General features: G+C 37.3%; 1 protein-coding gene across 1 annotated transcript; it reads right to left on the bottom strand.

The window, feature by feature from the left end:
• Positions 1–1,883: 1,883 nt before the first annotated feature.
• LOC147388927 (uncharacterized) lies at positions 1,884–2,669 on the bottom strand. Its single transcript, XM_086419686.1, has 3 exons — positions 2,479–2,669; positions 2,140–2,430; positions 1,884–1,977 (listed from the first exon to the last, which is right to left on the bottom strand). Exons 1-3 carry the CDS (start codon positions 2,667–2,669, stop codon positions 1,884–1,886), a joined length of 576 nt encoding a protein of 191 aa, XP_086275812.1.
• Positions 2,670–22,125: the final 19,456 nt, after the last annotated feature.

The raw sequence follows: 22,125 nt of genomic DNA, 5'->3' as shown, positions 1-22,125 counted from the left end.
GCTGTAACACAATCTACACTGAGCTGACTGCTTAGACGACACTCTGAGTCAATGTCCTTGAAGAAGGCTCTAACTCTTCTCATACTCTGTACTACAACACAATCTGAGCTGTACTGACTGTGCAATCGGCTATCTGAGTCACTGTCCTTAAAGAGGGCTCTGACTCTGCTCATACTCTGAATACAATTCAAACTGCACTAACTGTGCCATTGGCTGCCTGAGTTACTGTCTTTGAAGAAGGCTCTAACTCTGCTCACACTCTGAGTTATAACACAATCTACACTGAGCTGTCTACTTAGACAGCATTCTGAGTCACTATCCTTGAAGAAGGCTTTGGCTCTGCTCATAGTCTGAGCTATAGCATAATCTTCACTAAACTGACCACTTAAACAGCACTCTGAGTCACTGTCCTTGAAGAAAGCTTTGACTCTTCTCATACTCTGTACTACAACACAATTTGAGCTGTACTAACTGTGCAATCGGCTATCTAAGTTACTGTCCTTAAAGAAAGCTCTAACTCTTTCTCAACTTCAGCTATAATCAATCGGTTATCTTTTCGGCTAGTGAACTCGTCGTAGAGTATGACCCCGACCAACCTTCTTACTCTGCCAATGAGGGCAGAGAAAACCCACGTAGGTTCGGATCCCAGCTGGATCCACACGACTATTGTTGCTCATACTAGAGCTGAGCCTTGACCAGAAATCTCACTCAGCCAATGAAGGTAGAGGAGACCCATGTAGGCTCGAATCTTGGCTGGATTCCACTGAAATTTGCTTATAACTCATGACAGAGTAGGACCCCGACTAGCCATCTTACTCTGCCAACAAGGACAAAGAAGACCCACGTAGGTCTGAATCCTGGTAGGATCCACACAGCTATTGTTACTTGTGTCAGAGTTAAGCCCCAACCAAAAATCTCACTTCGTCAATGAAGGCAGAGGAAACTCACGTATGCCCGAATCCCAGTTGGATTCCATTGAAATCTACTTTTAACTCATGACAGAGTAAGACCCCGACCAGCCATCTTACTCTACCAACGAGGGCAGAGAAGACCCACGTAGGTTCGGATCCCAGCTGGATCCACACGACTATTGTTACTCGTGTTAGAGTTGGGCCCCTACCAGACATCTCACTCCACCAATGAAGGTAGAGGAAACCCACGTAGGCCCGAGTCCCGGCTAAACTCCTCTCTTCAGCTTAGTCCTGCAAACATAGCTAAATGGCAAAAATATAGCAAAACATTTATTGATAATATCTCTTTAAGTTACATGCATTTCGAGGTCTGGGTAATTCCTGATCATTGATAGTGAGTAAGTAATATACTCCCTTTTGGCCCACTTTTGCCACACTGTAAGGCCTTTTCCAATTTTCTTATAACTTACCACTGTTCGACTCTTCCGTATTTTGGAATACTCGCCTCAACACTAGATCACCTTCCTGAAACTGGTGAGGGCGAACCCTCTTACTGAAGTAATTTTGCAACTTCCTGTGATAATATTCTAGTCTGACTAATACTGCGTCTCGTTTTTCTTCCATCAGGTTTAGTTTTGCAACTAGCTGTGGGTTATTTCTCCCAGACTGCACTATCTTGGTTCTCATCATGGAAAAACTATTCTCAATGGGGATTACTGCTTCTACCCCATAAGCCATGGAAAATAGGGACATTCTCGTGTATATTCTTACAGTCGTTCTGTAAGCCCACAGGACCCCGTGCAACACTGAAGTCCACCTACACTTGGCTTTCCTTAATCTTTTCTTCAAAATGTCTAGCAACACCTTGTTTGTGGATTTAGTTTACCCATTACCCTGGGGGTACTGGGGTGTAGAGAATACTTGCTTTATCCCATACTCACTGCGAAATTCTCTTATCTGCTCTCCTGTAAACTATCTTCTATTGTCAGAAACTATGGTACGAGGCAAACCGAATCTACAAATAAGGTTCTCCCAGAGGAACTTCTGGACTTCTTGCTGCCGGAACCTGGCCAAAGGGAGTGCTTCTGTCCACTTAGTAAAGTAATCAGTTGCCACTAGTAGGAAAGTAAGATTTCCTAGAGCCTTGGGCAATGGGCCTTCTAAGTTAATCCCCCACTGAGCGAATGGCCAAGGGCTGATTAGGGAATGAAGTTGTACTGCTGGTTACCTGATTATCTTCTCGTGCCTCTGACAGCTATCACAATGCTTGGCGTACAAAGCTGTATCTTTCTGCAAATAAGGCCAAAAGTACCCTTGGGTGAGCACCTTATGCGCTAAAGTTCTCCCCCTTGAATGGTTCTCACAGTTGTCCTCATGGATCTCTCTTAACATTTCTTCTACTTTTACTGGAACCAAGTAGCGTAAGAGCAGCCCTTCTATGGATTTTCTGTACAGAGTTCTATCTAGAACCATGTACCTCTCTGCAATATTCTTGACCCGCCTAGCTTCCTTTGGGTCGCTGGACAGTTTCCCATGCTATAAGTAGGCCAAGATCGGGCTTATCCACCCTCGATCCGCTTCAGTTGCCACTAAACTGGACAACCCAAACTCATCTATGGAAGGGTTCTCCTGGTAGTTTAATGGTAGCTCCCTCTTATTCTGTCCAACCAAAATCGACTCAATGTAGGCCAGGGCATCTGCATGCCTGTTATCAGCTCTTGGTTTATGTTCAACCTTGTTGTCTCCTGTTCGATGCATAGTCGCTCTGATTTTCTCAAGGTAGAGCTACATCTGAGGATCCTGAGCCTCGAATGTCTCCTTTATATGGTTTACCACCAACTGCGAGTCACTGTAGATTGTGGCCTCTACTACCCCCAGTCCTACCAAGGATTCGAGGTCGAGTAGCATTGTCTCGTACTCTACCTCGTTATTTGAAGCCTTGAATCCTAGGGTCACCGCCTTATCTATCCTTGCTTGACCTGGTGTGATCAACACTACTCCAATTCTTGACCCCTCGAAGTTGGATGAACCATCCACATAGGCTTTCCATCCTGATCCGCTTGGTGGCTCTTGCTGGTTCTCCACCTATTGTAACTCTTCTATCAATAATTCAACTTTTTCTTCCACTTGGAAATCTGTCAAGAAGTCGACTACTGCTTGGCCTTTCACCAAAACTCTAGGCTTGTACTCGAGGCAGAACTCTGCTAACTAAACTGTCCACTTGGTCATTCTGCCTCACCCATTTGCTTTCCCTAAAATCGTCTTTAGAGGGAATTCAGTGATGACTTGCACTCAATGTGCTTGGAAGTACGATCGCAGGTGCATTGCCTTATAGATCAATGCTAACCCCACCTTTTCAAGCCTTGTGTAATGCATTTCTACGTCCGTGAATGTCTTACTCAAAAAGTAAATGGGTTGTTCCCCTATTGCCCCTATCTTGACCAAGACTGAACTGAGCACATGCTCCGAAGTGGTTAAATACACTCCTAACTCTTCTCCCACCTCCGGCATGGAGAGTATGGGTGGCTTGCCAAAGTACTCCTTCAACTCGAAAAACGCCCGCTCACATTCTTCCATCCACTCGAACCGGGAGTTCTTCAACAATAGTCAATATAAGGGCCTACACTTATCGGAGGATCTGGCTATGAAGTGAGTTAATGTAGCTACTTTCCTTTGCCAGTTTCTGGACTTGCTTCTGGGTTTGGAGATGGCATCTCTATTAACGCCTTGATCTGATCTGGGTTAGCCTCAATTCCCCTATTTGTAACCAGATACCCTAAGAACTTTCCTGAGGTTAGCGTGAAGGTACATTTTTCTAGGTTAAGAATCATTCCCACCTTCCTTATCCTAGAGAAGACTTCTTCTAGATTACTAACATGGTTTTCCTTCATCTTGCTCTTGAACAGCAAATCATCTATATACACCTCTGTTGTTTTGCCTAGCAGATCTCTGAACAGCTCTGTCACTAACCTCTAATAGGTGGCCCCCGCATTCTTCAGTACAAAGGGCATCACCTTATAGTAATAGAGCCCTTACTCTGTAATGAATGTCATTTTCTCCTAATCTTCTGGGTTGAGATGTATCTAGTTACAGCCAAACTAACCATCCATGAAGGATAGTCTCTCGTGGCTAGAAGTCGCATCTACAAGCTGGTCTCTCCTCTACATCGGAAAGTTATCCTTCAAATAGGACTTGTTTAGATTGGTGAAGTCTATGTAGACTCTGACTTTCCCATTCTTCTTGGGCACTACCACAATATTCGCTATCCATTCTGAGAACTGCACCTCCCTGATAAATTTGACCCTGATCAACCTATTCACCTCGTCATTCATCGCTTCTCTAAACTGCGGTGCCAGTCTCCTCGACTTCTACATGACAGGTCTGAAGTCGGATTCGACATTCAGATGGTGACAAATCATGTCGGGACTAATCCCTGGCATCTCTAGAGACACCAAGCAAATGTGTCTATGTTCCTTCTCTAACACTTGATGAGTGTTTCCAAACACTCAATTATACATACATTTTTTGGATATTTATCTTGATTTTTGTACCTATTTATCCATATTAAGATAATAATCATGATAAGCCTCAAATCACCACGTTGCATGTTAATTAGGTTTAATTATATATAAATAAATTCATTTACTAGATAAATCTAATTACGTGTGTTTCTTGTGCAGAAAATCAACAAATTGGAATCAAAATCTCAAGACAAAAGCATTTGGGCCCACTTTGGAATGCCCAAATCCTTTGGAATGCCCTAATCCTTAACTCATATTCTCCTCTTTTGTCTTTTTGTGCAAAGAAAAGTGGAGGCCACTTTTAGACTCTTCTACACACATTTTATCTATAAATAGAGCCTTCATTTCTAGAGAAAGGGTCCCATCTTGGTTCTCTTATCCAAGACTCCTTTAATCTAAGGTTCTTAGCCTATTCTCTTATTTTTTGTATTTTCATTTTCTAGTTATTTTCTTTTGGTTAAATAATCTTGTAAGAAGTAGAAGAAGAAGTTATAACTTTTTCCATGAAATGAAGAAAAGTTCTTTCATCTCTTATCTTCCCTCTCTTGTAATGACATTAGACTAAGTTCCCCTCCATTGGAGAGTGGAAAAGCCTAGAGCAAGTTCTTGTGTTATTTCTAATTTTATGTCTTTCTTTTATTTAAAATGCTTATGAATTCTCTTTAAGTTTCTTGCACCTTTTATTTTTGATAATTTATGTTTAGATTATATCAAGATAAAGTATGCTTAAATTAGATAATTGGTAGTAAGAAGTTTTCAAAGAATTCTACTTTGTTTTTGTTCCCTTATTTCATTTTATTTGCAAAACTTTCCGATCTAAGGAGCTAACACCAAGCCCTTATGATTGAGATATAAAAAGGCTAGAGATTAAGAATTGCTCATTAACTTGTTTTAGGTAGATCCACCTCCAATGGTGTTTTAAGTCATAAGTTTACTTGCTTTTAATTTAATTTACTTTATTTTATTTTCTAGCAATTTTACATCTTTTTATAAGTTCAAAAATACAAAAAAAAAAAATAGTTTTAATTCCTTTTAGTTAATTTTGATTTTATCTTCTTAGCTTAGCTCTATTCCTCCTTTCTCTTGGGTTTGATCCCCTACTTGCCCCACAAGTAAGGTAAAATTAAGATTATTATTAACTCCGGTGAGAAGAACAACGATAGTCGAACCAGAATTTTGGCGTCGCTGTCGGGGAAAGGTAAAGGTATTAGTGGTAAGTTTTGATTTAAAATTAATTTCTTTCATTTTTATTTTATTTTATTTTTTTTATTTTGGTTTCTTTCTATAAGTTCAAGTGTTCTTGAGATTTTAAGAGAGAAGAAAGAAGAAAAAAAAATTGAAAAAAAAAAAAAGTCATTCCCGTTTATTTTTTCACCCTTGACAGCAGAACTTAAACTAACTGTAACTTTCTGCTTTGATCTCCGATTATCTATTATAATATATCGATTTGGGATAGAATGAAATTTTCTATAAAATATGACCAAGTCAGCAAGATTGTGGTAAGTCGGATTCTATTTTTGAGTCCGTTTACTATCATTTCTACTAACATTTCTGTTTTGCTTCTTGTAGGTAAACATTTATTTTTTCTTCTTTTCTTTCAATTTCCTTGAATCTTTAGTTAGGTTTATTTTTCTATTTTAGAAACACTTGTATAAGATTCTTTGTAATTTTTTTTTTAATTATCCAAGAAGGCTTGGATTGTAATAGACTAAGGAAGGACGACGGGTGGACAATACCGTCACGGCTCCTTAAGTTCGCACACCAAAATTGGAGTTGGTGGCCTAAGTCGACTCAAACTGTCTTCACCCCGTCTAGCACAGGAGGTAATCTCGAAACTGTAGACACCCCATTTTTGCATCCGCCTGATTAATCAAGTCGTCGACCCGATCGCAAAGGTTCCCAATGATGGACGTCTATTCCAATGCTTTATTTTGTTACCAGATATGTTTCAGAAATCCGGATGAGGTATCTCGAACTGACAAAACTTAGAAACCACGCTACGCTAAGAAAATACGACCCCAGAAACATAGAAATCATCATCTTGCAAATAAAAAAGAAGCTTCACGATAAAAATCACTAAATTACCAAAATACCCCTAACATCAAAACAACTCTAGAGCCTGCATTACGCTTAGGAAAACCCACTCAAACACATAAAACAATAAATCGAAACCAAGTAAACCACTTCGCCAATTTTCACAAAATTTGACAAAATTACGAAAATACCCCTCATAAAGTTCACGATCATTTCATATAAAAAACTTCATAAATGACAAAAACCAACATTCCCATTGAATTCCTTACGAAAAACTGATTCCAAAACATCCTGGAACATTGAAAACGACTTAAAACGTAAAAAATCCTCTCCGAGGGCAAAACGGTAATTTCACAATTTTCATAATTAAAAAATTCGAAATTAATAAATAAAACATTAAATAATTAAAGTGAAACATTAATGAAATTAATTTAAAAAGTTGAACCTAAAAAATCGATTAATTGGACTCTCAGGCAAAATTGTTGAGGGTTCGTGGGATATTTCTTTAAGGACCCCTCCATTTGGGGGTTCAAAGAATTAAAGATATAATAGAAGGGGGTTCTCCAAAAATTAAAAGTAAATCAAGCAAGACTGAAGTCAAGGTATTAAAGTCAATCAAGTGAGACTGAAGTCAAAATTAAAGTCAATCAAGCAAGACTGAAGTCAAGGTACTAATCGAGTCAATCTCATAAGACTAAGGTCAAAACCCTAATCAAACCCTAATCTAAACTAATCAAGTCAATCTCATAAGACTAAGGTCAAAACCCTAAATCCAAACCCTAATCTAAACTAATCAAGTCAATCTCATAAGACTAAAGTCAAAACCCTAAAACCCTAAAGACTAAGTCAAAACCCTAATTGAAACCCTAAAAAGAAACCCTAATCAAACCCTAAATGCTTCTAAAAACTTTATAAATAGGAGCCTCCACACCCTATTTTCGTATCAAAGAAAAAACCCTAGAAAAAGTAGGTGAAGAAGCCTCCATAACCTCCCCAAAACCCTAATTTTGGAGCCCCAACTCCTTCCCTAACACCCTATTCCGATTTTAGCCTAAAAAACACCCAAAAACCTTTCAAAAACACCTCAAACATCCACCACAAATTCGAAGCATCCAGATCCAAGAAAGAGACACCTTGCCTCGGAGATCAGAAATCAGATCCGGAGACAAAACGAAGCAAGGAGTACGGTACAAGGAACTGTTTTTTTTTCAGATCTGAGGGAATAGCACCTTTGCAGATCAAAGGTAAATTTTTATTATTTTTTTTTAATCTAGTTTATCATTAGCGATGTAGATCTATTTGGGATAAGTAGAGACGGCATTGGCCGGGCGGGGTTGGTGCCTAACACCTTCCAACCCCGTAACATGATCCCCGGATTCAGATTTCTATGTAGATTAGTTCTTTTTTATCCATTGTAGAGTCATTTATGGTTCCTAGACCTAAACTAGGCGGCGACTCCCAAACCTCAAGGGTCAAAAGCGGATCCGCGCACCCCGCGGATCGAGGGCGCTTTCAGAAACACCCACGCCTCTCTTTGCTAGTGGGTTACTCCTTGCCTTTGTATGTTATTTTTCTAATTTGCACACACTTGGAATAGTTAATTAAGTAGTAAAGAGCACCCCTCTCCTAGGGATGGCATGATAAGATAAGGATTGGAAGTCATTACCAATTCCTTGCTCTAATTAGGATAATCAACTCACTAGTCATCAAATCAAATTAATTAAAATCAATTAGACTTGACTATAGGGCCCACGAGCTCAATAGGAGAAATTCCGCTTCAAGTTGTGCCAATTGCGTTTCTTTGTCATTTTTCTATCTAGTAAGATCTTGCCCTTTGAGGGGATAGACTCAGTCTATTCAAGAAAGGAGGTATTTAAGAGTGCCCTTGGTAATGCATTGTGCGCCTCCTCCGATCTGGAGATCCGAATGATTCAAACTTGACTTCATAGAACCGAGTTGGAAGGCTAGTTGCGCTATTTCTACCCAGTTAGGAGCTGTCTAGCTTTAGGCAACCTATCTAGGTCCAGTCTTTTCTTTTTGTGATTGTTTGATCGATTGTGTGATTTGCATGCTTAGTAGACGTTCACAAAACAACGTGTTAGAACCATTTGATCCTGAGATCGAACGTACCATCAATAGGATACGCAAGACACCATCAGTAGTTATGATGGGTGATCGAGAGCGAACTCTCAATGAGCTCTTCGCTCCAGCTTTCGCATCTTTTCCTACATGCATTATTTTACCATTGAACAATGCACCTCAGTTTGAAATTAGGGCTGCCACCATTAATATGCTCCCTAAGTTTTACGATTTAGAGCGTGAACAACCTTACACCCATCTTAATCGATTCTTGACTATATGTCAAACTTTTAGAAATCAGAATCTAGATGAGGAGAGTATCAAGCTTATTCTGTTCCCGTTATCCTTGAAGACCACGCAGCTGCGTGGTTGAACTCCCTAACACCAATTCCATATCTACCTGGGATGTTCTATCCAAGAAATTTATGGCCAAATTCTATCCCGTGGCCAAAACTGAGAAAAAAGGACTCTATTAGAAATTTTAGAGCCCGTCCTGATGATGAATTTTCTCAAACTTGGGAAAGATTCAATGATTTATTGGTCAAGTGCCCACACCATGGCATTGACAAAGCACAGTTGGTGCAAAGTTTTTATAGAGGATTAACAATGAATCAACATACCTTAGTCAAGTCAATGCATAAGGGTCAGTTCATAAACCAAACTCCCAATCAAGCGTACGATTTCCTCGTAGAGTTAGCTGAGAGTGCTCAAAATTGGAGTACTAACCAAGAAGAATTTGATAGAGATGATCTGATTAGAAAGACAGGCATGTATGAGATGAAGGCAGACCCTGATCTCAAAAATGTTATGTCTAATCTAGTGAGTGGGATGAACAATCTCACGAAGAAGGTAGATGCCTTTACCATCTCGGCATCCAAACCTCACCTAGACCCTCGTGCAATTTTGCAAGTAACTGTTGAACCGAGTTCTTTGTGCGTCATATGCGACGGCAACGACCATTTGGTTGAGTGTTGTCCCACCTTGCCTCAAATCAAAGCTGAACAAGCAAATGCGATTAATGGCTATAGTGCTTTTAGGAAGCCAATTCCAAACTCTTTTAGCCAAACGTATCACCCAGATAATAGGTTTCATCCTAATTTCTCATACAGGCAGAACGAACCTATTCAATCTAGTGGTCCGTCAAATTACAATAAGTGTTTTCCTAGGCAATCTGGTTCTTCCACAAATCAAGCTATTGTTCCTCAAGTCCCTTATCAACCCCAACAATCTACAGATTACAGAACCATCATACCAGATCCCATGACCAATTACAAGTAGCCTGCCTAACAACAGTCGTCCTTAGAATCTATGATTGCCGAGTTGATGAGACAGCAACAGCAGTTCATCCAAACTCAACAGCAAACCCATCAAAATCAAACTCAGATTAACCAGGTTACTGCGCAATCCATAGCTAAGATGGAAGTTCAGTTGGGGCAGTTAGCTCTCTCCTTGAGTGGGAGAGAGAAAGGTCAATTTCCTAGTCAGACTATCCCTAACCCTAGAGGTCAACCTTTGATTCCAAATGGATCGAAAGGTCAATACGAAGTAGGAAGCCATTCTGAAGCTCCACAAGACTCAGTCCAGGCTATCCACACCTTGCGTTCGGGAAAAAAAGTGGACAACAAGGTCCAACCTTTTGACATGGGAGAAAAAGTCCTAGAGAAGGACAAAGTTCAAAAAGAAGTCATAGAGTCTCCAATAGAGAAAGAGAAAGATTTGGAAAATCCTCCTATCATTTTGCCACTTCCAAAAGCTCTATTTTCCCATCGCCTTAGAGATTCTAAAAAATGTAAGCAATTTGAGGGTGTCTTAGAAGTCTTCCAAAATGTGCATATCAATATCCCATTCCTAGATGCCATTAAGCAGATACCTTCTTATGCGAAATTCCTAAAGGATTTGACCACAGCTAAAAGGAAAACACCATTTCCTCGGAAAGCTATCATGGCAGCCCAAGCTTCGTCTCTCATCCAACAAACGATTGCACCAAAATTTAAGGATCCTGGATGTCCGACAATTTCCATTCATATTGGAAATCAAGTGGTCGAAAAATGTCTCTTAGACTTAGGGGCTAGTGTGAACCTTTTACCATATTCGATTTATAAACAATTAGGTTTGGGGGTATTGAAACCCACCGATATCACGTTGAGTCTAGCCGATAGGTCCATAAAAATTCCAAAAGGTATAGTTGAGGACGTGATAGTTAAAGTCAAAGATTTATATTTCCCTGTTGATTTTGTTGTCTTAGACACGGAGCCAGTCATCAATTCGAATAGTCATATTCCTATCATCTTAGGACATCCATTCTTAGTCATGTCTGACGCAGTCAATCGTTGTAGAAATGGAATTATGACTTTAGCATTTGGGGATATGAAAGTGAAACTGAACGTCTTCCACAATTTTCAAGGAATTGATGTAGATGATGGTATGGAGGAAGTGAACATGATAGATACCCTAGTCAATCAAACGTATGAAGAGTTAGGGTACTCTGATCCCCTAACAAAATGTTTGGCTCACTTTAGCCTTGACTTGGACGTCGAAGAGTCTATAAGCGAAGTCAATGCTTTGCTTGAATCTGTTCCACTCTTAGATTCTGTGCGGTGGCACGCAAAAACTGAAAGTCTTCCTGTGCGCACATCCAATCTTGTTCCTTCTTATATCGAGCCTCCAAAATTAGAACTCAAGTCGCTTCCAGAGACCTTGAGATATGCATTTCTTGGTAAGAATCAAACCTTGCCCGTAATCATTTCCTCTCACCTTAATGAAGTTCAAGAGGGAAAGTTGTTAGGAGTATTAAAAGAACATCAAGAAGCTATTGGTTGGAGCATAGCTGACATCAAGGGAATTAGTCCATCTGTGGTAATGCACCATATTCGTTTAGAGGATTTCGCTAAGCCTTCCTTAGAACCTCAGAGACGACTAAATCCTATAATGAAAGACGTAGTTCGGATGGAAGTGATGAAATTGCTAGATGCGGGTATTATCTATCCTATCTCTGACAGTCGTTGGGTGAGTCCTATACAAGTAGTTCCTAAGAAGTCTGGTATCACTGTGCTAGTGAACCAAGACAATGAATTAATCCCCATTCGAGTTCAAAATGGATGGAGAGTATGTATTGACTATAAGAAACTCAACTCGATGACTCCTAAGGATCATTTCCCCTTACCTTTCATTGATCAAATGTTAGAGCGTCTAGCAGGACATTCTTACTATTGCTTCTTAAATGGTTATTCCGGGTACAACCAGATACCTGTTGCTCAAATCGATCAAGAGAAAATAACTTTCACCTGCCCTTTCGGAACTTTCGCGTATCGTCGCATGCCTTTTGGATTGTGCAATGCACCCGCTACTTTTCAACGGTGCATGATGAGTATATTTTCCGACATGCTAGAAAAATATCTCGAAGTATTCATGGACGATTTTTCAGTTTTTGGATCAAGTTTTGAGGAATGTCTCCATCACTTGACTTTGGTCCTTGTACATTGCAAAGAGGTCAATCTAGTCCTCAATTGGGAAAAATGCCATTTCATGGTAACATCAGGGATTGTGCTAGGGCACATTGTTTCTGCTAAGGGGATTGAGGTAGATAAGGCAAAGGTAGGTCTAATTGAAAAATTACCACCTCCTAGAACGATCAAATAAATTAGGTCATTCCTAGGCCATGCAGGTTTCTATCGTAGATTCATTAAAGATTTTGAGAAAATCTCGAAACCTTTATGTGAGCTATTGGGAAAAGATGTTCCTTTCGACATTTCAGAGTCATGTCTCTCTGCGTTCAACAAACTCAAGTCTGAGTTAACCTCGACACCCATTATTCAACCTCCAAACTGGAGCATTCCATTCGAAGTTATGTGCGACACTTCAGATTATGCAATAGGCGCTGTTTTGGGTCAGTGAATTGAAAAACAACCTCATGTTATCCAATATGCTAGAAAAACCCTAAACGATGCTCAGCTTAATTACTCTACAACAGAGAAGGAAATGCTAGCAGTGGTCTATGCCATTGAAAAATTCCGCCCCTACCTCATAGGATCTAAAGTCGTGATCTACACAGACCACGCAGCATTGAAGTAACTTCTATCAAAGAAAGATGCTAAAGCAAGGTTAATCCGTTGGATTCTACTTCTACAAGAGTTTGATCTCGAGATTCGAGACAAAAAAGGGGCAGAAAATATCGTAGCTGATCACTTGTCTAGGATAGTTAACAAGCCATCCGAGAGTCGGTATCCTAGAGTTTTGCCATAATCATGCCTGCGGAGGGCACTTTAGTGGTAAGAAGACCGTCATGAAAATCCTACAATGCGGTTTTTTCTGGCCTAGTATTTTTCGTGATGCCCACGAGTTTAGTAAATCTTGTGATAGATGTCAAAGATTAGGAAAAATCTCTAAGAGAAATGAAATGCCTCAAAATCCTATACTGATCATCGAAATTTTTGACGTGTGGGGTATAGACTTCATGAGACCTTTTCCTATCTCCTAGGGTTACCAATACATCCTAGTTGCCGTTGACTATGTGTCAAAATGGGTCGAAGCTGTGGCATGTAGAACTAACGATCACAAGATTGTGATAAAATTCATCAAGGAGATAATTTTTTCAAGATTTGGTACCCGCGAGCTATCATATGTGATGGTGGCTCGCATTTTTGCAACAAGATCTTTGCTGCGTTGATGAAGAAATATCTCATAACGCATAAGGTTGCCACACCTTACCACCCACAAACAAGTGGACAAGTGGAGATTTCTAACAAGGAAATAAAGACTATCTTAGAAAAAACAGTCAATCCTTCAAGGAAAGATTAGTCTTTGAGATTGAGTGATTCACTCTGGGCCTATAGGACTACATTCAAGACACCCATAGGGATGTCTCCCTACCGGTTAGTTTTTGGCAAGGCCTGCCATCTCCCGGTAGAACTAGAACATCGTGCATATTGGGCGATCAAACGCCTCAACTTTGATTTGGATAAAGCCGGTGATAAGCGAAAGTTACAACTAGACGAGTTAGAAGATATTAGAAATGACTCGTATGATTGTGCCAAAAGGTACAAGAGTGTACCAAATTCTTTCACGATAGGCACATTCTTAGGAGGAATTTCATTCCTAATTAAAGAGTTTTGTTGTATGAAAATAGACTCTACCTTTTTCCAGGAAAACTTAAGTCTCGATGGACTGGCCCATATATTATCCAAACAGTTTACCCTCATGGTGCTATTGAAGTCCTTAATCCTAAGGACGGATCAACTTTCAAAGTGAATGGCCAACGTCTCAAACCATTTCTCGAGTATGTTCCGCAGGAAGAAGTTCTTTTTCTCGATGATCCCGTCTATCAAAATTAACTATGTTTTCGTCTAGCTAAAGACGTTAAACTTAGCGCTTTTGGGAGGCAATCCATGCACTTCAAGGGACATTGTGTTAAATATCAACAGGACTATAGGGTCTGTCTCAGGTGCTATCTAACCCACTTCATTTCATTTTGTCAATTTCAATTTTACTTTTGCATGTATATGTTGAAATATTGAGGACAATATAATGTTTAAGTTTGGGGGTGTGTGGGTCGGATTTCCACTTATTATTTTCTTCTTTATAAAAAAAAAAAAAAAAAAATTTGAAAAATATTTAGTTGGCGACTTTGTTGTATTTTACTCAAAATCTTAGCTTGTATCTTTAAGCACTTAGTTAAAAATATTTAATCAGTCTTTCATTGGAAGCTATGATCTGGAGTCCCCATTTGTGTTTCTCTTAGGCAAAAATTAGAGCAAAGTTATCTTTTGGTTTATAGTCACTTCTAATAAGGTTACCAAGAATCTAGATTGTATTAAAAGAGCTTATTACCTTCTTTCTACCTAGAGTTTAAGGAAAAATTAGGTTTGATGAATTTTGACTTCTTTGTTCTATTGGTTGGCTGATTAAAAGAAAAACAGAACTGGGTTGTATACACCTTGTACAACAACCATTGAATTAGACAGGGTACCTTGAAAAGGGCTGCCTACTTTTCTTAGAAAAAGAATGAAAAAGTAATAGAAAAAAAAAAAGACATTTCAAAAAAAAAAATATCAAAGATCTAAAAGTTTATGTAAAGTTTTAGTAGGGTGAAAGCCATCAAGTGTAAAAATGTGAGTATATTGGAATATCACAGATAAAGCCCCTAAGAGGTATTAAAGTGAATATCCACACTTCTCACTACCCCAGACAGGATGTTAAGTTTAGAATTAAACCCTAAGTTACTCCAACTATTCTTGAGAAGTTAGAAGGTTGAAACTCATTTGAGGAAATCGAATCTCTTAAATTTTTAAGTTAGAATCACTATCGCTCAAAGGTCAATTTAAGTCTAAATTTTGTCATAGAGAAATAAGGGTTGGGACTCTATACCAAGCAGTACTTCCAATTGATTGACAAAAAAAAAAAAGACTTGTGCTTTTCAATATAAGTTTTGATTTTGACTATTTTTACTTCAAAGTTGTTTTCAAATTTTGTGGGTATATTTTCTGCAAACCCTCACGAATCAAACTCATCCACTAGGGATAACCTAGCGGTTCAAGGGCTTGCTGCATTAGCTAACTACAGTCGAGGTGCCTGCGAAAGTGGCAGTTTTATTTTCTAGGAACTAGAAAAAGGTAAGTTTGGGGGTGTGATGAGTGTTTCCAAACACTCACTTATACACACATTTTTCGGATATTTATCTTGATTTTTATACCTATTTATTCATATTAAGATAATAATCATGATAAGCCTCAAATCACCACGTTGCATGTTAATTAGGTTTAATTATATATAAATAAATTCATTTACTAGATAAATCTAATTACGTGTGTTTCTTGTGCAGAAAATCAACAAATTGGAATCAAAATCTCAAAACAAAAGAATTTGGGCTCACTTTGGAATGCCCTTATCCTTTGGAATGCCCTAATCCTTAACTCATATTCTCCTATTTTGTCTTTTTGTGCAAAGAAAAGTGGAGGCTACTTTTAGACTCTTTTACACACATTTTATCTATAAATAAAGCCTTCATTTCTAGAGAAAGGGTCCCATCTTGGTTCTCTTATCCAAGACTCCTTTAATCTAAGGCTCTTAGCCTATTCTCTTATTTTTTGTATTTTCATTTTCTAGTTATTTTCTTTTGGTTAAATAGTCTTGTAAGAAGTAGAAGAAGAAGAAGTTGTAATTTTCTCCATGAAATGAAGAAAAGTTCTTTCATCTCTTATCTTCCCTCTCTGGTAATGACATTAGGCTAAGTTCCCCTCCATTGGAGAGTGGAAAAGCCTAGAGCAAGTTTTTGTGTTATTTCTAATTTTATGCCTTTCTTTTATTTAAAATGCTTATGAATTCTCTTTAAGTTTCTTGCACCTTTTATTCTTAATATAGATACTTTATGCTTAGATTAGATCAAGATAAAGTATGCTTAAATTAGATAATTGGTAGTAAGAAGTTTTCAAAGAATTCTACTTTGTTTTTGTTCCCTTATTTTATTTTATTTGTAAAACTTTCCGATTTAAGGAGTTAACACCAACCCCTTATGATTGAGTTATAAAAAGGCTAGAGACTAGGAATTGCTCATTAACATGTTTTAGGTAGATCCACCTCCAATGGTGTTTTAAGTCATAAGTTTACTTACTTTTAATTTCATTTACTTTAGTTTATTTTCTAGCAATTTTACATCTTCTTATAAGTTCAAAAATACAAAGAAAAATAGTTTTAATTCCTTTTAGTTAATTTGAATTTTATCTTCTTAGCTTAGCTCTATTCCTCCTTTCTCTTGGGTTCGATCCCCTACTTGCCCCACAAGTAAGGTAAAACTAAGATTATTATTAACTCCGGTGAGAAGAACAACGATAGTCGAACCAGAATTATTAACTCCCATGGTTCCAGCTCGGCCCCTAGTCCTATCTACTTTCCTTTTCCAACGTCTACCATCTGTATTCCTTTCAAACATGGGAGTCCAACAAGTGTGGTCTCCTCCCATTGTAATTGCTATTGTTGAACTTTGTCTTCAATCAATTCTTTCCTGCTTAGCGCATACATCTGTACTGTTACTTGGTCGCTTTTAGCATCCCACATCCCCTGTGGTATGGGAAACCTTAGAACTTCATAATAGGTGGACAAGACCGCTCTCATCTCATGTGTCCACCATATGCCCAGGATGGCATTGTACGGAGAACTTGCTTCAACAACTACAAATCGAGTTATCAAGGTTATTGGCCCTGTTTTGACTGGTAATACTATCTCCCCCTAGGACTGACTAAATCTCCCATCGAAGTCGACCAACAGCGCTCCTGCTAGGGCAAGAACACTCCTGCTGAGACCCATCTTTAAGAAGGCTGGCGTTTATAAGATATCCACCGAACTGTCGTTGTCTACAGATGAGACTATCGTTGTTCTTCTTACCGGAGTTAATAATAATCTTACTTTTACCTTACTTGTGGGACAAGTAGGGGATCGAACCCAAGAAAAAGAAGGAGTAGAGTTAAGCTAAGAGGATAAAATTCAAATTAACTAAAAGGAATTAAAACTATTTTTTTTTGTATTTTTGAACTTATAAGAAGATGTAAAATTGCTAGAAAATGAATTAAAGTAAATGAAATTAAAAGCAAGTAAATTTATGAAATTAAGGCATCATTGGAGGTGAATCTACCTAAAACATGTTGATGAGTGATTCCTAGTCTCTAGCCTTTTTATAACTCAATCGTAAGGGCTTGGTATTAGCTCCTTAGATCAAAAAATTTTGCAAATGAAATGAAATGAGGGAACATAAACAAAGTAAAATTCTTTGAAAATTTTCTACTACCAATTATCTAGTTTAAGCATACTTTATCTTGATCTAATCTAAGCATAAAGTATCTATATTAAGAATAAAAGGTGCAAGAAACTTAAAGAGAACTCATAAGCATTTTAAATAAAAGAAAGGTATGAAATTAGAAACAATACAAGAACTTGCTCTAGGTTTTTCCACTCTCCAATGGAGGGGAACTTGGCCTAATGTCATTGCAAGAGAGGGAAGATAAAAGATGAAAGAACTTTTCTTCATTTAATGGAGAAACTTACAATTTCTTCTTCTTTTATTTCTTACAAGACTATTTAATCAAAAGAAAATAAGTAGAAGATAAAAATACAAAAAATAAGAGAATAGGCTAAGAGCCTTAGATTAAAAGAGTCTTGGATAAGAGAACTAAGAAGGGACCCTTTCTCTAGAGATGGAGACTCTATTTATAAAGAAAAATGTGTGTAGAAGAGTCTAAAAGTAGCCTCCACTTTTCTTTGCACAAAAAGACAAAAGAAGAGAATATGAGTTAAGGATTAGGGAATTCCAAAGTGGGCTCAAATGCTTTTACCTGGAAATTTTAATTCTAAAATGTTGATTCCTGTACAAGAAACACACGTAATTATATTTATCTAGTAAATGAATATATATAATTAAGTCTAATTAACATGCAACATTGTGTTTTGAGGCTTATCATGATTATTACCTTAATATGGAAAAATAGGTACAAAAATCAAGATAAATATCTGGAAAATGTGTGTATAATTGAGTGTTTGGAGATACTCATCACACCCCCAAACTTACCTTTTTCTAGTCCCTAAAAAATAAAACTACCACTTTCGCAGGCACCTCGACTGCATTTAGCGAATGCAGCAAGCCCTTGAACCGCTAGGTTACCCTTAGTAGACGAGTTTGACTCGTGAAGGTTTGCAAAAAATATACCCACAAAATTCCAACACTTTACAGCAATATCAAAATCAAAATCAAAGTATATAAGACGAACATAATGATATTTCACAAATCAATCAAAAGTCATTTATGTTTGAACAAAGTTCTAAGTTTTTATTCCTCATTTTATAAAATTTGAAAGATAACTTGAGTGCTTGTGCGATTTTCTGAGTTTTTTTCTTTTTAAAAATAACATTTTTTTAAGAAACAAGATTTTACCTCCTAATTGCTAAGAATGGTCGGTTCTACCTAAGTTCTAACTCGAAACTAAGCATAATGTCTAAGATTGTGAGAGGTGTGGATGTTCACTTTAAAACCTCTAAGGGGTTTTTTCTGTGATATTCCAGTATACTCACGTTTTTACCATTGACTGCTTTCACCCTACTGAACTAATTGGTCTCATTGGACTTTTTTCATTTTTGTATTTTTTCAGTTCTAACATTTTACTTTACTTTGGTCTTTTTCACATCTTTCTGTTTTTTATTTTTTCAACTTTTTCATACTTCACCATTTTCTGATGTTCTTTTTACAAAAAACAGGTAACCCTTTTCAAGGTACCCAGTTTAATCCTATGGTTGCTGTCCAAGTCATATTACCCTAATTATGTTTTTCTTCTAATCAGCCAACCAAAGGACAAGGAAGTCATAGTTCACTAAACTAGGTTTCCTCTAATACTCTAGACAAAGAAAATCGTCAACTCTTATTCCATAAAATCTTATTTTTTCAAGTACTCAATCAAAAGTAAATTTTTCAAAGTAATTTTTTTCATGATTTTCTTAATGAGGAACAACCAAAAAGAACTTATGATCAAAAGTTAGGACATGAGCCAGATATTTAAAATTCATTTGTAAAAAGTACATACAAAGATTTTGAAGAAAATATTTAGAAAGTGTTAAATATTTTAAAATTTTTTTTTTTGAAATGAATCTAAACTAGAATGAAATATGAAACTAAACTAGAATGATATGCAATGCACTTGTGAGCTAACCTAATATCCCCAAACCTAAATGAAATATTGTCCTCAATATACATGCAGTAAGGAAAGAGAGAAAAATGTTAGATCACACCTGAAACGGATTGGGCATTAAAGTGTAAAATCTTGTTACAACTTATCTAAAAAGATTGAAAGTTATAACAATTATAATTTCTACAATAGTTTTGCATAAATAAAATCCTACCTAAGAATCAAGAAACAACAAAAAAACGTCATAATCTAATAATGAAACTCATCCTAATTTGAATCTGAATTTTCAGTGACCTGTGCCTTCTTCTTCTCAATATAGGCCAACATCTATCTCTGTTACTCAATTAACAATTGTTGACTAATCTGCAGTCCTAGTAACGCTGATTGATTGGTTTGGTTGAGAGTTATCTTGAAGAGAAAGAGAATAAGAAAGGGATTAGGATTGGATTTTTTTTAAAAGAAAGTTTATTCCCAACTACACTACTTATTAAAATAAAAGCACATGGGTTACCTCCCAAGCAGCGCTAAGTTTAACGTCTTTAGCCAGACCTATCAAAAGGTCCGAATCCTAGGTATTTTCCTACATCTAATTTTACAGACACAACGATCGATTTCTCACCCCAAATGATAAGCAGACATATTTTGATCATTGACGGGATATGAAAATGGTTTTTTAAAATGATCAACATCCCTCATTTATCCTCAGTTCTTAGTGTCATCACCTTTTCGAAACAATTCTTAACCATCCTATTTCCTAGGAGAATGAAAGTTGTAAGATAGGCAGGGTCTTTACAATCTTGAAAAAAAATAGGTTAGATGGGGCACGAGGTTAGATCAGTAGTGGTCGGAATTAGTGTGACTAACAAATTAGAGTTCATCCTTGATTTTTCCTGAACAACTGTTTTCTCTGATGGTAGATCAGTTTCCTTAGTCAAATTTGTACAATTGATTAGTTTATTGGGAATTTGAAACATTTGTTGGCTCTCAAGGATTATCTCATTTGAAAATTGATCATTCTTTTTTTTTCTAAGGACATAGTAAGTTGACCTAGTTGGACTTCCATCATTACTTTGGTTGGAACTGTAACCTCGTTGATTTGAATTTGAACTTCAATTGAGACGGGATTATCAATTATTGATGGACAATCATTGAAATCTTCAAAAGAGTAGAACTGGTCACTAAGGTTATTTTGAAAGAATTGTGGATTTCCTAAGATGGAGATATCCTTATTTTTGAATTTATCAAAATTTTCTTCTTCTAAAGATAGCGTTAGGTGACTCAATTGAGTTCCTATGCTAGCTAAGGCTTGACCTATATCCTGTTGTTGTTGATGGAGCTGTTGTTGTTGGATGAACTATTGTTGTAGATTTAACAACTCAGTCATCAAGGACTCTAATGATGAAGTTGGAGGAGAGGATAAAAATGAGTCATTGAATGTTGACTCTGGCTCTACAGCTCAATATTCGGAGAAATATTGAGAATCATAGGATTGTTGGGAAATTATGGTTGGATTCATCATCGAGGTGTTGTGCATATAAAAATCTTCATGGTTACCAAAATGACTACCTTGAGTGAACTCGTTCTAACACGGTATGGTATCCAAGGGAAACCAATTATCTATGTGGTATGGTTGGTCGAACGAGCTAGGTGTCGGCATCCAATATGAATTTTGAGAATGATGCATATTGGCTTGCGTAGAACGAAACATGGGTAGACTCGGACAAAACTTGGGAGGATGACCATAATTATCACATAGGACGTATGGGATCCAAGATTCTCTACTAAACTCCATGACAATGCAAATCACACATTCGATCAAACAATCACGAAAATAATAGACTGGACCTAAATAGGTTGCCTAAAACTAGACAATTCCTAACTGGGTAGAAATAGCGCAACTAGCCTTCCAACTCGTATCTATGAAGTAAATTTTGAATCATTCGAATCTCCAGATCGGAGGTGGCGCACAATGCATAAGCAAGGGCACTCTTAAATCACCTTCCTTTCTTAAATAGACTGATTCTATCCCCTCAAAGGGCAAGATCTTACTAGATACAAAATATAACCAAGAAGCGCAATTGGCACAACTTGAAGCGAAATTTCTCCTATTGAGCTTGTGGGCCCTATAGTCAAGTCTAATTGATTTTATTTGATTTGATTGGATGACTAGTGAGTTGATTATCCTAATTAGAACAAGAAATTGATAATGACTTCCAATCCTTATCTTATCATGCGATCCCTAGAAGAGGGGTGCTCTTTACTACTTAATTAACTATTCCAAGTGTGTGCAAATTGAAAAAATAACACACAAAAGTAAGGAGTAACCCACTAACAAAGAGAGGCGTGGGTGTTTCGAGATTACCTCCCGTGCTAGACAGGGTGAAGACGGTTTGAATCGACTTAGACCACTAACTCCAATTTTGGTGTGCAAACCTAAGGAGCCGTGACGGTATTGTCCACCCGTCGTCCTTCCCAAGCCTTCTTGAATAATTAAAAAAAAATTACAAGGAATCCTATACAAGAGTTTCTAAAATAGAAAAATAAACCTAACTAAAGATTAAAAGAAATTGAAAGAGAAAAAAAAAAGAAAAAAATGTTTACCTACAAAGAGCAAAACAGAAATGTTAGTAGAAATGATAGTAAACGGACTCAAAAACAGAATTTGACTAACTACAATCTTTTTGACTTTGTCATATTTTATAGAAAATTTTGTTCTACCCCAAACCGATATACTATAATAGATAATCGGAGATCGGAGCAGAAAGTTACAGTCAGTTTAAGTTCTACTGTCTAGGGTGAAAAAGAAAACGGGAATGACATTTTTTTTTCAATGTTTTTTTCTTCTTTTTTCTCTCTTAAAACCTCAAGAACAATTGAAATTACAGAAAGAAACCAAAAAAAAAAAATAAAAAAAAATAA

Source organism: Akebia trifoliata, chromosome 12 (genome assembly GCF_017979445.1).
Source record: "Akebia trifoliata isolate Shusen 1 chromosome 12, ASM1797944v1, whole genome shotgun sequence".
NCBI lineage: Eukaryota > Viridiplantae > Streptophyta > Magnoliopsida > Ranunculales > Lardizabalaceae > Akebia > Akebia trifoliata.
The sequence above is the reverse complement of the archived record's forward strand: the minus strand, read 5'-3'. Positions and strand labels throughout refer to the sequence as shown.

Bases quoted from the DNA above. Each gene is read 5' to 3' on its own strand.
- LOC147388927 (XM_086419686.1), bottom strand. From the start codon at position 2,669: ATGCATCGAACAGGAGACAACAAGGTTGAACATAAACCAAGAGCTGAT. The intron at 2,431-2,478 runs GTGGATAAGCCC...GAAACTGTCCAG, and splicing joins GCAACTGAAGCGGATCGAGG to CGACCCAAAGGAAGCTAGGC. The intron at 1,978-2,139 runs GTAACCAGCAGT...CCCTTTGGCCAG, and splicing joins AGGCACGAGAAGATAATCAG to GTTCCGGCAGCAAGAAGTCC.